Source organism: Chaetura pelagica, unplaced genomic scaffold, assembly GCF_000747805.2.
Source record: "Chaetura pelagica isolate M959 unplaced genomic scaffold, ChaPel_1.0 scaffold230, whole genome shotgun sequence".
NCBI classification, from domain to species: domain Eukaryota; kingdom Metazoa; phylum Chordata; class Aves; order Apodiformes; family Apodidae; genus Chaetura; species Chaetura pelagica.
In genome coordinates, this window is record NW_009951955.1 from 659,224 (window position 1) to 673,435 (window position 14,212).

Consider the following 14,212-nt stretch of genomic DNA (forward strand, 5'->3'; position numbering starts at 1 on the left):
GCTCCGGCGGGGCCAGAGGTTGCGTGACCTGAGGACAAGGGTCTTTAGGCACCACAGGCTCAAGGATGGGGTCTTTGCTGCTGTCCTGGCTCTTCTCTTGGCTGCGTTCTAATCCTGATATTTTGGGGACAGCTGGGCCCCTAGCACCAGGGTCGGCATGTTCAGCTGGCGTGCTGACTCCCAACTCTTTATCTGCAACGACAAAAGGGGACAGTTCAGCTGAGCGGCGAAACCAGCCCTGCTTTGTCTTCATCAAGGACCACGACAACGTGAAACCCAACCCAACCCAAAAGTCATTTCCAGCAGCATCCTTAACCCTCAAGGCCTTCTCCTAATACTTCTATCACAAGGAGAAAGTTTCCACTGACAGAAAAGCAAGTACACAGAAGCTGAGCTGGTTCGAGTGCGCTCAAAAAGGCCTCCCTCCCCAAACATCCCCACCTCTGCCTTTGCTTCCTTCTGTCCCTGTAGCAAAATATGTAACGGGTCATCCATACCTTGTCTCCCAGGGATCCATTTCCCAGCGTCCCTGTGCAACCATGCTAGGGTTACATCAATTTTTAGGAAACAAATCGGATTTGCCCAATAGTTAATCGCATGACTCCCAAGATTTGAGGCCATAAACCAGCGCTGATAAAATGGTGAGTGTAGGTAATATCATCTGTACATTTATTTGGCAAAATCAGTCCCTAAATGATCACAAAGAAACCACTGAAATGATCTCCTGAGTCACAGAAGCACAACCTGCTACAGTGCAGGCTGCCGGGCTCCATCCATGGCTTCCTCTGCTTGGAGAGCCCCTTGTTTTCCAGGCACATCCCTAATTTGGTTTGACAAATGGAACAGAACAAAAAGCTTAAAGGGAGTAACATTTTGTTGCCTCGATTTTTCTTTCAGTAACATTAATTTTGGACATTGCTTATCAGAAGAATGGCCAAAGCAGATGAGAAGGCACCATGGTTAGTCCTTGAATAGATCTTCTCTGAAGACATGAGAGTTGTGAGCATGTCCATCTGGCCCTCACCTTCTTTCCCTGGTAACTCTCCTTAAAATAAACCACCTGGTAGAGCAGAGACCCTGCCCAGTACTGCTATGTTCTATTACTGTTATTCAGTCATTGCTCCCTTACTGACCCCATGAGGCAGGGAAACCAGGGTGAGCTCTACCCCTTATTACAAGAGCTCTGAACCTTAAAACATCTCTTAAAAGCAACTCCAGTTTTTTAGGTTTGGCTTTTCATGGAATTACTTGGTTTTGTCTTCCAGCTTTTTAATAACAGTGAATATTATTACCATTTCAACATTTCCTACAGTGGAGTTTTGCTCAGTGGGATTCTACAGCAATTTCCCATTTGAATCACACTCCAAAAGTTCTGCCACTGAGTATTTGATGCCTGGCACCCCTTTGGATAAATCTGGGGGAATGCTGCTGACTGGCAAAGGCAATATCTGGAGGGGAAGCATTTAGGGCAGCATCAGTCAGCAGCTCTGAAAAGCTGCCCTTACACCTTTGCCAATTACAGACATAAAGCATAAGGAAAACAGCAAGAATAAAGGGGCTTGGGGCAAGTTTATGATTAATAAAGTATTCAGAGTTCTAAATAATCTAAAGACAGAGAAACCTTACTCATTCTTCTGCCAATTTTAAGGGTAAAATGACTAAATGCACAACAAAATAATACTGTTGACAGCTATACTGTTCAAACCCTGAAGTAAAGGAGTGCAAATAAAGATGTGCCAGTCCACAGCCTGGGCACAGCCACCAGGGCTTGCAACCTTCAGAGCTCTCAGGCTGCGAGGGAGGTCTCAAGACACATCCCATCACCTGGGTTTAATTTTATGCAGAGATCTCAGCAAAACAGGTCAGTTCCCTGTTACCAAGTGCTTTACTGGGCAATGGCAAGCAGCCTGGTAAACCGGAGTTCAGGCTGTTTTAATAGTTTGTGGACAGAAGCTGGGGAGAACTCCTTTTGGAGGCAAAAGGGAGGTAAAGAGGGGAAAGGGAGAAGGAGCAGAAAAGAAGTAAACAGACTCATTTGATGAGGATGTACTTTAATCACTTCTGGAGGCTGCGATCTGTAACAGGCACAGAGGCTCCTCTACAAATTTGGATCAGAAGACCATGGGGGCAGGAGCAGGACTCCAGAGGAATAAAAATAATTACTCTGCTGTATGCCCAAGGTCTACCTCACTGCAATTCAACTGCAGGTTATAAAGAAATGAAAATCCATTTGCATTCTGAACCAATCCTGTTTGATCAAACATTACTAAAAGTTAGACAGAGATGGCCACGTGTGTTGACAGGTCCCCAAGCAGGAAAGAAATGAACAACAGTTTGTTCAGTAATAGGTGGCTCTATGATCCTAGTCCTTACAGATGGACCAGTTATGACAATTTGTTTTTTTGACAGCAAGGTATAATAATTAGGGCTTAGCTTTGTTTAGTCTTATGTGAGGGAGAGAATATGGACTGTTCCCCACAAACCTTGTTGTTAGAAACTCCCTACAAGATGATTAAACAGAAGGTGGTCTGAAAATCCTCCAGAGGTGAGACTTCCAAACCTACAGGGAGCACCTTCCCACTCACTCACTGCATTCATTAAATCCTTCCATTTGGTATTTTTAGTGACTCTCGTGTGTGTAACATTCATTCAGCACAGCTCTCTGTTGGGGAGTTTGTTCCTCACGCAGTCTCTCCTCCTCCCCTGGAGAAAAGGGCCACGAATCCTACTGTCTCCTGGGTATCTTTTGCTGCTGCTTATATCTTCATCACACAGCCCCTTAAGTACCATTCCTGTTAGTTCACAGCTTAGAAGATGCTGTAGTTACAAAGATAATATAACTCCAAACGTCAAACACTGAACATGTGCACAGCTTCTGCCTCTCCCTTACCCCACCTACACTGCAGTCCAAAATTGGACCAGATGTCCAGGAGTCTCTAACCCCAGTGTGCCTGGTACCTGCATGGCTGGTAATTATAATAGATAAATGAGAAAGAATTCTTCACCCCACAGTATCTATTTAGTTGAAATCCCACATCAGTGATGTATGCTATCCATTGTATGTTTCATAAGGAGGGCTCAAGTCTTCATTAACAACACTTCAAGGTCATACAGGTAAGATTGCTCTTTTTCTACCAGCAGGTCTTTGCACATTATTTCTGAATGTTGACTGGCTGGTTTGGTGTAAAAACCAAGTGGGAAAAAAATTCTTCATGTCACTATCATACGACAAACTGCTTTGGGTGGAAGGGACCTTAAAGACCATCCAGTTCCAACCCCCTGCATGGGCAGGGACACCTCCCACCAGCCCAGGTTGCTCCAAGCCCCATCCAACCTGCCCGTGAACACTTCCAGGGATGGGGCAGCCACAACTTCCCTGAGCAACCTGTTCCAGTGTCTAGCAGACAATCCAACAACCCAAGCTTCTGAGTTTATACATCATAGGAATAAATTTCCATCCAACAGCTAAAGAAGCAAGCAAGTGAACTTCATTTGATGGCAGGCTCCATACTCTGCTTTGGAGAAAGTAAAATGACTGCAGGAGTATTCAGTAGAGCAGTGACTGTGATGTAACACAGGCTTCCCTTTTCCACTGGGTTGATAACTGCATCCAGCAGCAGTCACTCTCTTTACCAGAAAAAGAATAAAGCCATAATTCAATGCCCTTTGAGAACTGAGGAGCAACACTGGCTAAGCTTGTCCCACACAGACAGGACATGCAACTTCCATTATCTTCCCTTCCTGTCTTTGCCCTTTGATGTGTTTTACATCTCAAATTCGGCAGTTTTTCACTTAACACACAACGTGGGGATCTCTCCATATGCAGGACTCAGTAACACAAGGGCAGTTTGCTGTGCCTACAGGATAATAATGACTTGGTTGGCTCAGTAACAGCAGAGGAGCAGACAAGGCCACACTGGGAAGACCTGTAAGCAAACCAAATGACTGCAAGTGAGCTGGAGAGACTCTGGAGCTGAGAGTTTCTGTTTTATACATACACATACACACCGGCACTCCCAGGAGTCTGCATATGCCACGTGTGACACGTAAGCAGTTATATTTACACCCATATCTGACAGACATGTGCACACTGCCAACAGAGAACACACATGCAAGCACTCATGTTAAGACATGGATTTTTATAAGGAACACAGGGAATGGGCAGCATGCAGCTGAAATGCTGTGGACTCACTTCCTAACAACCAAACCAGTAACATTTGACCTAAACTCAATGTTGTGGCTCCTTTGTTCCTTTTGGATGATCCAGAAGAGCTAGAGGGGTGACCAGAGGTGGGCACTTGAGGACATCACAGCCACAAGGCAAAGCCCAACTGTTCTGCTGCTGTTGCAATTTGCCACATTTGAAATTCCCAGAGATTCACCAATAATGAAAACACTAATTTTGCCTGGTCACTTGTTGTCTGCAGAGAAGTTCAACAATCTGGTTGCACCAAAGACCACAGGAGATGCCAAGAGCCAGTACAGGGTGTTTCACCATGAGATCTGGGGCACCACCAACTGGGCCAGGTCCTGAGTGGCAGCCAAGGACAATGGAACTGGGCATCTTTGACCTGACATGATGGTATTTGGGAATTAGATCTCCTTAGACAATGCCCTGCATGATGCTGTCAACTTACAGTGGCCAAACCTTTTTTCTAAATAAAAAATCATCCAACTTTTCCACGCCCAGGTCTGGAACAACTGAATTTGATTTGGAAAGAGGACTATACAATACCCTGTCACTCCTCCTTCTGTTCAAATTAGGATTCAGCCTCTCTATGTCTGGCCTGGGAGTAAGCAGGCATCTTAAGAAAGCAATTCAGAATCAACACTGAATTTTCCAATTCTCTTGAGAGAGTTCTGGATGAAGCTCCAAGTCCTTATTGCACAAGCAGGAAAAATAGTGGAGTTTTCAGTGTTTTGCAGCATTATCTTTGGATAATTCCTACCAAGGAAATCTTTAATAGCATTATTTAATTTAAAATTAATATTCATTTCTTTTATTACTTTAATAAGGTAAACTCCTCTCTTGACAGTATTACCTCTGCAAACTTCTCAATGTAAGATGATCAGAGGGCTGGAGCAGCTCTGCTACAAAGAGGCTGAGGGAGTTGGGGTGTTCAGCCTGGAGAAGAGAAGGCTCCAGGGAGACCTTAGAGCAGCTTCCAGTGCCTGAAGCAGCTCCAAGAAAGCTGGGGAGGGGCTTTTTACCAGAGAGGGCAGTCATAGGACAAGGGGTGATGGTTTTAAACTGGAAGAGGGGAGATTTAGGTCAGACATCAGGAAGAAATTCTTCACCATGAGGATACGTGCTGGAATAGGTTGCCCAGGAAGGTTGTGGAAGCCCCATCCCTGGAGATGTTCAAGGGCAGGTTGGATGAGGCTTGTGCAGCCTGGTCTGGTGGGAGGTGTCCCTGCTCATGGCAGGGAGGTTGGAACCTGCTGATCTTTAAGGCCCCTTCTAACCTTCACCATTCTGTGATTCTATGATTCTATAAAAGAATTAAGACCTTTCAAAAATACTAAAACTATTTTCTTCAGTTTTAACACAGATGAGTGGGCAGTTGGTGCAAACTGTCACAACCAACACAAACCATCCTAACTTCTCTGAAGTCAATGAATGCAGAAAAATGCATATACCCCACTGACCACCAGCCCTGGGAGGTTTACTTCCACAAGCATGCTTGAAAGAATCAGTCAGATTTAAGACCTGATTGTACATTTCATATTGATTAGACACTGGTCAATGAAACATTTGGATAAATAAAGGCAGATGACAGAAACTATTACTGCAAAGGGTGGAGGAGGTTGTTGGGTCCACCAGCCAACATGGATCATAAAGGCCCCAGAGCGATTCATCTGTTGTACTAGATACACATAATTTGATAAAAACAGTTTTTCCTTTTTAGCACACAGTCAGCTTTCATCCTGATTTCCAAGGACACTAACAAAGTATTTGATTATGCAAATTAAAAAACATGCCTTCCAAAGCATGGTCACGAGCAGCTCTGTCATCTGCTGATACCAATTATTCCACAGAGGGCAGGAATTTAGTACAACTGAACAGCAAGACCTGTGACACACTTTGTACTTCACTATAAAACAGAGAAGAAAATAATTCAGGACAAAAGATTCTGCTGCCTTCTGTTAAAAATGTTTATCTGCTATGTTGAAATGGGTTTAATTGTCAATACTAAAGTTGCAGATAAATAAAAAGACGCACTTAGTGGAACGGCACGAGATGTTGACAATTCTTCAGTCACTGAGCTGCTTCTGGCCTTGCTTTGAGAATGCAGAGTCCTCCAGTATTTCACATGCAACAACTTACTTCATTCCTGTGTTAAACAGAATATCCACCATAAATGCAGCTCCTATATCCTCTGCACTGTGAGTGTCACAGTGAAAGCTAATTAAAAGCACCTCTTAGTAAACAGGAACGTGATGTAGCTTTCTAAAGGAAAGTGAAGCACAGAATGCCCAAACATCCCCCTAAAAAAACACCACATTTTACTTACTAGGCAATAGATGGAAGCAATTTTACCATCCTCACAGACCCCAGGAGAAAGCAGCACCATGAGAATCAGTCCTGCTTCACTGTGCACACACACACACACAGAGCCAGGAGTTCATTTCCAATTGGGAAAATCTCTTGGCTTCCTAACCTTTCTGGTTAGGAAGCAATAAATTACATCATTAAATATGCATCTCTGAGGTGCTCAGCAGCCAGCTATCAGCACCTGAGGGCTTGGTGAGGAGGATTTCTCTCAGGTGGGCTGGCAAACCTCCTATGGGGAAGCAATGCTGACATATCAGGGGGGATATTCTTCAATAAAAACAAGTTTGAGCACAAACAGCTTGAGCTTCTTATTCCAACTTGGCATTTGAATTCAAGAAATCCTGTAATCACAGTATTTGCAAAGCACCTCTAGTTTCACAACATACAAGGCCTTATTGAACCAGGCTGGAGGTCCATGTGTCCCACCACTGACTGCAGCCAACACAAGGGTTTTCCAAAACAGGTGGAAAAACCTTGCAGCCAGTGTATGTAAAAAAACCTGTCCAACTGAGATCTCTGATAACATTGGCTTATACCCTTGGATTTTCTTCCAGGATTTTCTAGAATTGTGATAACAACCATGGGCTTGTTATGGACATAGATCTCAAGGCCTTTCTGAGTATTCACAAGTTCTTGCCCATAGCAATAAACTTCTTAGCAAGTCACATGAACATATTCCATCCACAAGGTTTTAATTTGTCACCTTTTAATTCCGCTTGGTTCTTGTGAGTCTGTGAGAAAAAAAGACTTCTCTCCAAACCATCATGATCCCCAACTCCTTCAAAAATTTCAGTTGCTTCCCCTTTTATCTTGTTTATAATTTTTTCAATGCCTGATGTCCCAGTCTCTCTTCCTATGAGACCCTTCCCCCACGCCCTGTTATTTCTTCTGCTGTCTCAGTGCAGTCCTGCTGTTGGCCCACGTGTCTGTGTCACAGAAGGTGATCAGGTTTGTCAAGCATGATTTGTCACTGGTAAATCCATGTTGGCTTTTCCCAATCGTGTGCTTCAGTTGACTGGTGACTGTCCCCAGGAGGATTTGCTTCATGACTTTCCCAGGGACTGAAGTGAGGCTAATGGGTCTGTAATTACCTGGGTCCTCCTTTGAGCCCTTCTTATAGATGGGGGTAACATGAGCCTTCCTCCAGTCTTCAGGGAAATCTCCCCATCTCCATGGCTTCTCAAAGATTATGGAGAGCAGCTTTGCAACAGCATCAGCACCTCTCTCAGCACCCTAGGGTGGATGACATCCAGGCCCATTGATTTGTACAGGCCAAGCTCCTGTAATAACTGACAGACCAACTCTTCCTTCACTGATGGCAGGTTGATGTCTGCATCAAGCTGGATTTTTGTTCCTATGGCCTGGGACCCAACAGCACTGGTAAAAACAGAGGTGAAGAAAGTGTTGAGGACCTCTGCCTTTTAAGCACTGTTGGTGACTAGTTCACCTCTCCTGTTTAATAGTGGACCAATATTATTTCTCTGTTCCTGCTTCCTGTTAACATATCTGAAGAACCCTTACTTAAAGCTTTGGACATCTCTGGTCAATGTCAGCTCAAGATGAGCTTTTGCTTTCCTAACTGCATCTCTGCATACCCAGGCAATGCCCTTGTAATTCCCAACCAGTTATGTTCCACTTTTCCACCTCTGGTACACTTCCCATTTGGTTCTCAGCAGACCCAGAAGTTCAGAGTTAAGCCAAGGAAGTCTCCTGCTCCACCTGCTTCCCTTGCCTTTAGAGGGGATGAACCAGTTTTGCATATCAAGGAGGGTGTTCTTGAAAAACTCCCAGCACTCACTAGCTCCTTTACCCTCCATGGAAGCTTCCCATGGGATTCCTTCCAACTGAGCCCCAAGTGAGCTGAAGTTTGCTCTTCTAAAATCTAAAACCTTTGTCCTGGAATTAACCTTCATGGTGCTCAGCAGTGTCCCAAACTCTACCATCCCGTGGTCACTGCAGCCAAGTCTGTCACTACCCTAGATGTCACAGAGCAGGTTTTCTTGGTTACTGAGTATAAGTCCAGCTCAAAAAAAATCCTGCTTGGCCCATCCAACACTGGTGTGGAAAAGCAGACTGCTACACATTCCAGGAACTTGATGGAGGTCAGATGAGCTGCAGTGTTGTTCTTCCAGCAAACGTCTGGGTAAAGTCTCCCATGATGACCAGGTTTTGTTGACCCAAAGCTTGCTTGAGTGACCTGAGTATCACTTCATTGGTCACGTTGTCTTGATTTGCAGGTCGGTAACAAATGCCTACTGTAAAGTCACCCTTGGAGACCACCCCTCTGATTTTGACCCAGAGGCCTTCAATAGGGCTACCACAATTACCATGGTTGACTTCTATACATTTAGTTTGAGTGTTTGCTACTGTGACACTTCCAAGGAATTAAACCAGCTCAGTGAGACAATGTCCTTCTTGTGAAATCTCCCTAGACTGAATCTCCTGCTGCGACCCCTGTGAGTGCTCTTCAAGCACATGTTTAGTTGCTGTCTCATACAAGGCAAGCTGCTGGTACATGCATCTGCTTGGCTGCTTCTGGGAGGACAAGACAGGTGCTGTTCTTATCATCAAACCTGTCCCCAGACCATGAAACCAAACCAGCTCAGCTCCAGCACACACTGGGAGGGAGCGGAGTGACACTGCTGAGAGCAGAGACCAAAGACCTGGAGAGTCAGGCCAAGACATGATGCAAAGCCCTCTAGTTCTCAGAGAGGAGCTGGGACTTGCAAAGGCCTGTCAAGTCCAACACCACTTTGGTTTGGCTCCAAAAGGTGTTTTTCCCCTCTCCTCCTTCAGCTCTCACACAACACCCAGTGCCCTGCCCCGTGGGCAGAGCAGAAGCCTGATGAGAGCCCTTCCAACGCGCCAAGAGTAAATGAGGTGACAGTGCTGGACAGAAACCAGCTGGAAAAAAAGCCCAACGCTGCACAGCTTGTAATTTTCTCCAATTACCAATAGGGACTGGAAAACCTTAGCACAAGGTTAACTCCATCACAGGGCAAGGAGAGAAAAATATACTGGGTTTCTCTACCACCCTCCTTCCTTGCTGCCCTGGCCATGTCCCCACAGGGCTCCCTCAAACGCTCCCGACATCGGCTCCTCCTGCTCCTGCCTGACAGGGTTACCTGAACGAGCTTCCACAAGACCACCTCTCAAAAGCAGCTTGAAAACTACCACCTTATGAACACTGATCGAGTTTAGGATGGCAGCTCAGTTGAAGGGCAAAAGAGATCTGTGTGATGTGTCTATACAGAAAAATAACACCTGTATTCCCCCCGAGAGGTGTCACAGCCGTAACTCAGCAGACACACACAGCTGGTTCCTTTGGGAATTCACTCTCTAGAGCCAGGAATGTGCTATTCTGCTTTTAAAGGCACGATGACCATAAAAGCCAAGAGCTTAAAAACTCCCAACACCCCTCTTGCTAACACTAAGATGAAGCTCAACATGACCATGACAATAGCCACTTTTAATGACAAATATTTTAGCTCATTAGTGTCTCCAGGAAAACTCTGCTAAGCTTACACATGGCAACTGCAGCCACCAGTGCTGCTTTACAGGACACTCACACTTGGCACTGTTTTGCTCATGTTTCCAAGGCTGCAGAGAAAAAGATGGACATTATCCAGCTGCTCTAATGCAGTACTGGCCAGGCAGAACTCTTCTGGCCTGGGTCATATATCAATAAAAGCAGACATGAAATTTCAATGTTCCTGGTCAATGGAGGATCTCATTAAATGCACCCATTATCTTTTTTTAGTAATGTCTGAATTTCTTGGCTTGAGATAAAACACATCCAATGAATTTGTTTTATTTTAAAAGATGAGGGAAAAGGCCAAAATACCAAATAGGTTTTTAATATGTAGCTGTAACTTAACTGAAAACCTACCAATCCATTTTGGGTTTCAATGCTTTGATATCGTAGTTATTGAAAGTTTTTCTTTGTAGGTAAATGTGACCTCTGCATCAAATTCTTCCTGTGGTAAAGGACTTGAAATATTTTATTGAAATTAAAAAGGAAAGAATATAAAATTGAGAAAAAAGCATGGTAATGTCAGTAGCTCTTTAGCATGTACCAGTTTTCTTCTTACATAATTCTATAGCATTTTACAAACAGGACTGTGACATTTCAATAAAACCTGTAGGAGATTTCAAAAATTTAAAGTCTCTAGCTTTTTATTACAGTCATTTGTAAAGGAGTATCAGCCTTTTCTGATCCAAAAATCTCATTATGTCTTCTCTACCTCAGTGAGAGGCCTACATAATTACTCTAAAAGGTTTGTTTTGTCTTGGCATCTCATTTTCTCAACCACAGCTCTCCCAGTCAGCTCTTTCCATCTATTGAACATGGACTGGCTTGTTCCAGCTACTTGAACTAAAAGGCCATGAGTGGGACTGCAGCCCCCTCCAGCCACCAGAACTACATAAACAAATTAAATGAAATCTGACTATTTGCCTAAGTCAAATTAATGTCCAGACACGGAGGTGGGGAGACGACGGGAGCCTGGCAGGTCTCGGAGAGATGCTGTTTTGTGCCTGTCAATCTGTATGGATGTCAGCTGCAATCAGAAAGGCCTGCCACCAACCAGCTCTGGTTTCACAGAACTCAAGGCAGCTGGTGGCTCCAGGAAGAGTAAATTTTGGTACAGCACAGTCCATTATATCCTAAATGCTCCATAAAAGGTTGGATGTTTTACACAAACTGGCTGAGCTACTCTCACTGAATTATCCATGACATTAGGGTGGTTTTTTTCCTTCTAAGTGCATACAGAAGGACTCTGAGAAATAGGATTTTTGATAGGACTATTGACTCATCAAGCACAGTGCCTGCCCTCCAACAGACCTGGAGGAATAACAACCTGCAACTTGCCAAGCCAACTGGTTATCTCCATGCAATCAGGAAAGTCTTTTCTTTAACTGCTCTGGATGATCAGCTTGTAATGTGGAACAAAGGCCTGGCAGTGCTCATCGTCCTCGTTCCTAACATTTTGCTGAAAGATTGACTAAAATTTCAGTGAACACTAGCTATGGTAGTTTGTAGAAAATGGAATCTGGGACCCTACAGGTTTTTATTACCAACATGAAAGGAAAATCTGAGTGAAGGTGCAAAGGCAGCATGAAGGTACTTGTGAACTACCTGTACCATAAGTTACTGAGGCACATGTTGTCTTCAAGGAAGCTATAACTAAAATGTTTCTTCCCAGAGATTTGGATAATCTCTGCACTTTGCACACAGATCACTAAAAAGACACTGAATTGGTGTGAAAGGTCCTTTGCACATCAGGAGCAACAGTGCTCACCTTTACAATATACTCATTGATTGATTTGTCCTTAATGAAAACATCTGAACAGCAGTCAGTGGTGTTTTCTTTATGACAGATAAACTGTCTGAGGAGCAATCACACAAACACATCAAAAAACCAAGCCACCATAAACGAAAATCAGGCTTTTAGCAGATGGAAGCACCCCCGGCTTAACGTCAGCTCAGTACCCAGCTGAAAAATCTAAATAAATATACTCTGTCTCAAAATAAATGGTGAGCAATGAAGGACAGATTAAAGCCAAATCTGCCTCGTACATGCTTCCACTCTAATTATGATATGGTTAACTAGCTGGTAGAATACAAGACTAAGATGACTGCATCTTACTTGCAGAAAATACACCAACATTGGGGTGCAAAGCCTGATGCTGAAGACAACTCTGCTTTAAGATATTTTGTAAGTCCAAAACGCAGGGATTTTCTACAAACACTGAAATCATTAGCCTGTGCATTCTTCCAAACACCATTTGAAAAATGTCCTGTGCTCCTAAAATTTATTTTGATTCATGTTGTGCCTCACTGAGGCAAAGTATTATCCAGCAACTGCTGCAAAGACTCAAGCCTTACATGCAGGACTCTGTGGTGTTGCCTCCATGTTGCAAGGAACTGTAATTCTAAAAGGATTAAAAGTTTACCAGCACAGCCATGTAAAGTAGAAAATTAATTGTTCACTCTTCTCATCTCTGTTTGGAAATTAGATTACAGGCTCCAAGTGAGCTGAAATACAGAATGAGGCAAATCCATGTGATTAGCTCACAGGTGGCCAGGGAGGCTTTTCTATGCTTCAAAGTCTGGCAGATTCCTATTAGCTGCAGTAATGAAAGGAATGTGTACTTATCCTTCGGCCCAAACCCTGCCCTGTGCCAACACAGCTACCTGCTGTGCTAATCCTCAGAACCAATATAATCATCCTCAATTGTGATTTCATAAGTTTGCTCAGCTGTTGGTCGGGATACACAGCCTGGGTGGTGCGCAGCCCTGCCGCCCGCTGCGCCCAGAGCTGGTTTCTACAGGGGTTCCAGCTCCCCACAATGCTGGAAACAGAGGGAAGGAATTGCAGAGCTCACCCAGGACTGCCCCATGCTGCCAAGCAGCTGGTTTCCCAGCCCTAAGAGAAAGACTCTATAGGTATAAACAGTTTGCACCACTAATCATCAGGGTTTCTGCTGAATAAACGCCATAGTTTCACATTTATCTCCACTCTCCAGAAGTCACCCGAGTGTCAATTCAGCAAAACACATCGCACGTGAGGGCAGAAAGCAGAAGAGACAGCTATTCCAGGGACAGGCACAGAGGTCCCACCCCATGCAGAATGAATGCTCAGGTCCATTTCATGGGGTGTTTGCCCCACACCAGCTGCAGACGCAGCGGAATGATGTGACCACAGCCCTCAGTCGTAACCTGCACACAGGGAAAGCTCTTCCAAGCCCTCGCAGTGGTTAATATAACAGTGGTTAATATAACAAACCTGGAGGGTTGCTCCCTCTATCAAACTGATATATCCTGGTAGAACTGTGATCATGTTTTTATTTCTACAGATGTGTAATAATCCTCTGAATCCTCCTAAGCTCTTTACATTATCTTGTGTCAGGGAGTTCAACAATTCAACTTGCAATTTCCTTTTGTTACTTATAAATGTATTGGACAGGGAAATGAGAAGCCACGTCCCTATTCCCAAATTACAGGCTTGCCAGAATACTTCAAACTGACTTTATCAGCCTTTTTCTTAGACCAAAACTTTAGCCAAATGTTAAACAAGTCGTGCTCAGGACAGGCCAACAAGTGCTCAAGGAACCTCTGGGAATGGAGCTTTGCTTTGCTTCACACGTGTCCTCCCACCCCTGCTGCTCATCACAAAGCACACTCAAGATCTGGCAAGCACAGAGCACGTCACACCTGCACTCCTGGAAGGACGAGAGGAAGATTCAATCTCCCAGCACAGTGTCCAGCAGATCAGCAGCTCCACAAATGCACCCTTGGCCTTGCCTTCCTACCCCCTCCTGGCACCTGCGGCCCTTTTACAAACCGGTCTGGGGAAATAATCTGAATTCAAAGGAACCACTTCTCTCATAACTTCCTTTGTTCTACAGCCACCTTTAGCCTGACCCAGCACAGCTCCCTCCAAACGACATTGCTGCTGACAGAAACTCACAAACCTCCCTCCAGCCTCCAGCCCCCAACGGCAGCACCCGTGGCAGCAGCCCCAGCATTAAAGCCCTCGGCCTCCCTCAATTCATGCACAGATTTAACTGGATGAGAAGACTGCAAATTCTTAGCCAACCAGCAGTTGATTATTTGCTTTGTGGATTAAGATGGCAGAGCCACCTGGGCTCACA

General features: G+C 44.5%; 1 protein-coding gene across 1 annotated transcript in view; it reads right to left on the reverse strand.

Annotated features, from left to right (window-relative positions):
* AUTS2 (autism susceptibility candidate 2) overlaps positions 1 to 14,212 on the reverse strand; it is a 565,263-nt gene that overhangs the window by 28,247 nt on the left and 522,804 nt on the right. The window contains exon 7 of the mRNA XM_009999154.1: positions 9 to 192. Within this exon, the coding sequence (XP_009997456.1) occupies positions 9 to 192 (184 nt within the window). The remainder of the gene's footprint in view (positions 1 to 8; positions 193 to 14,212) is intronic.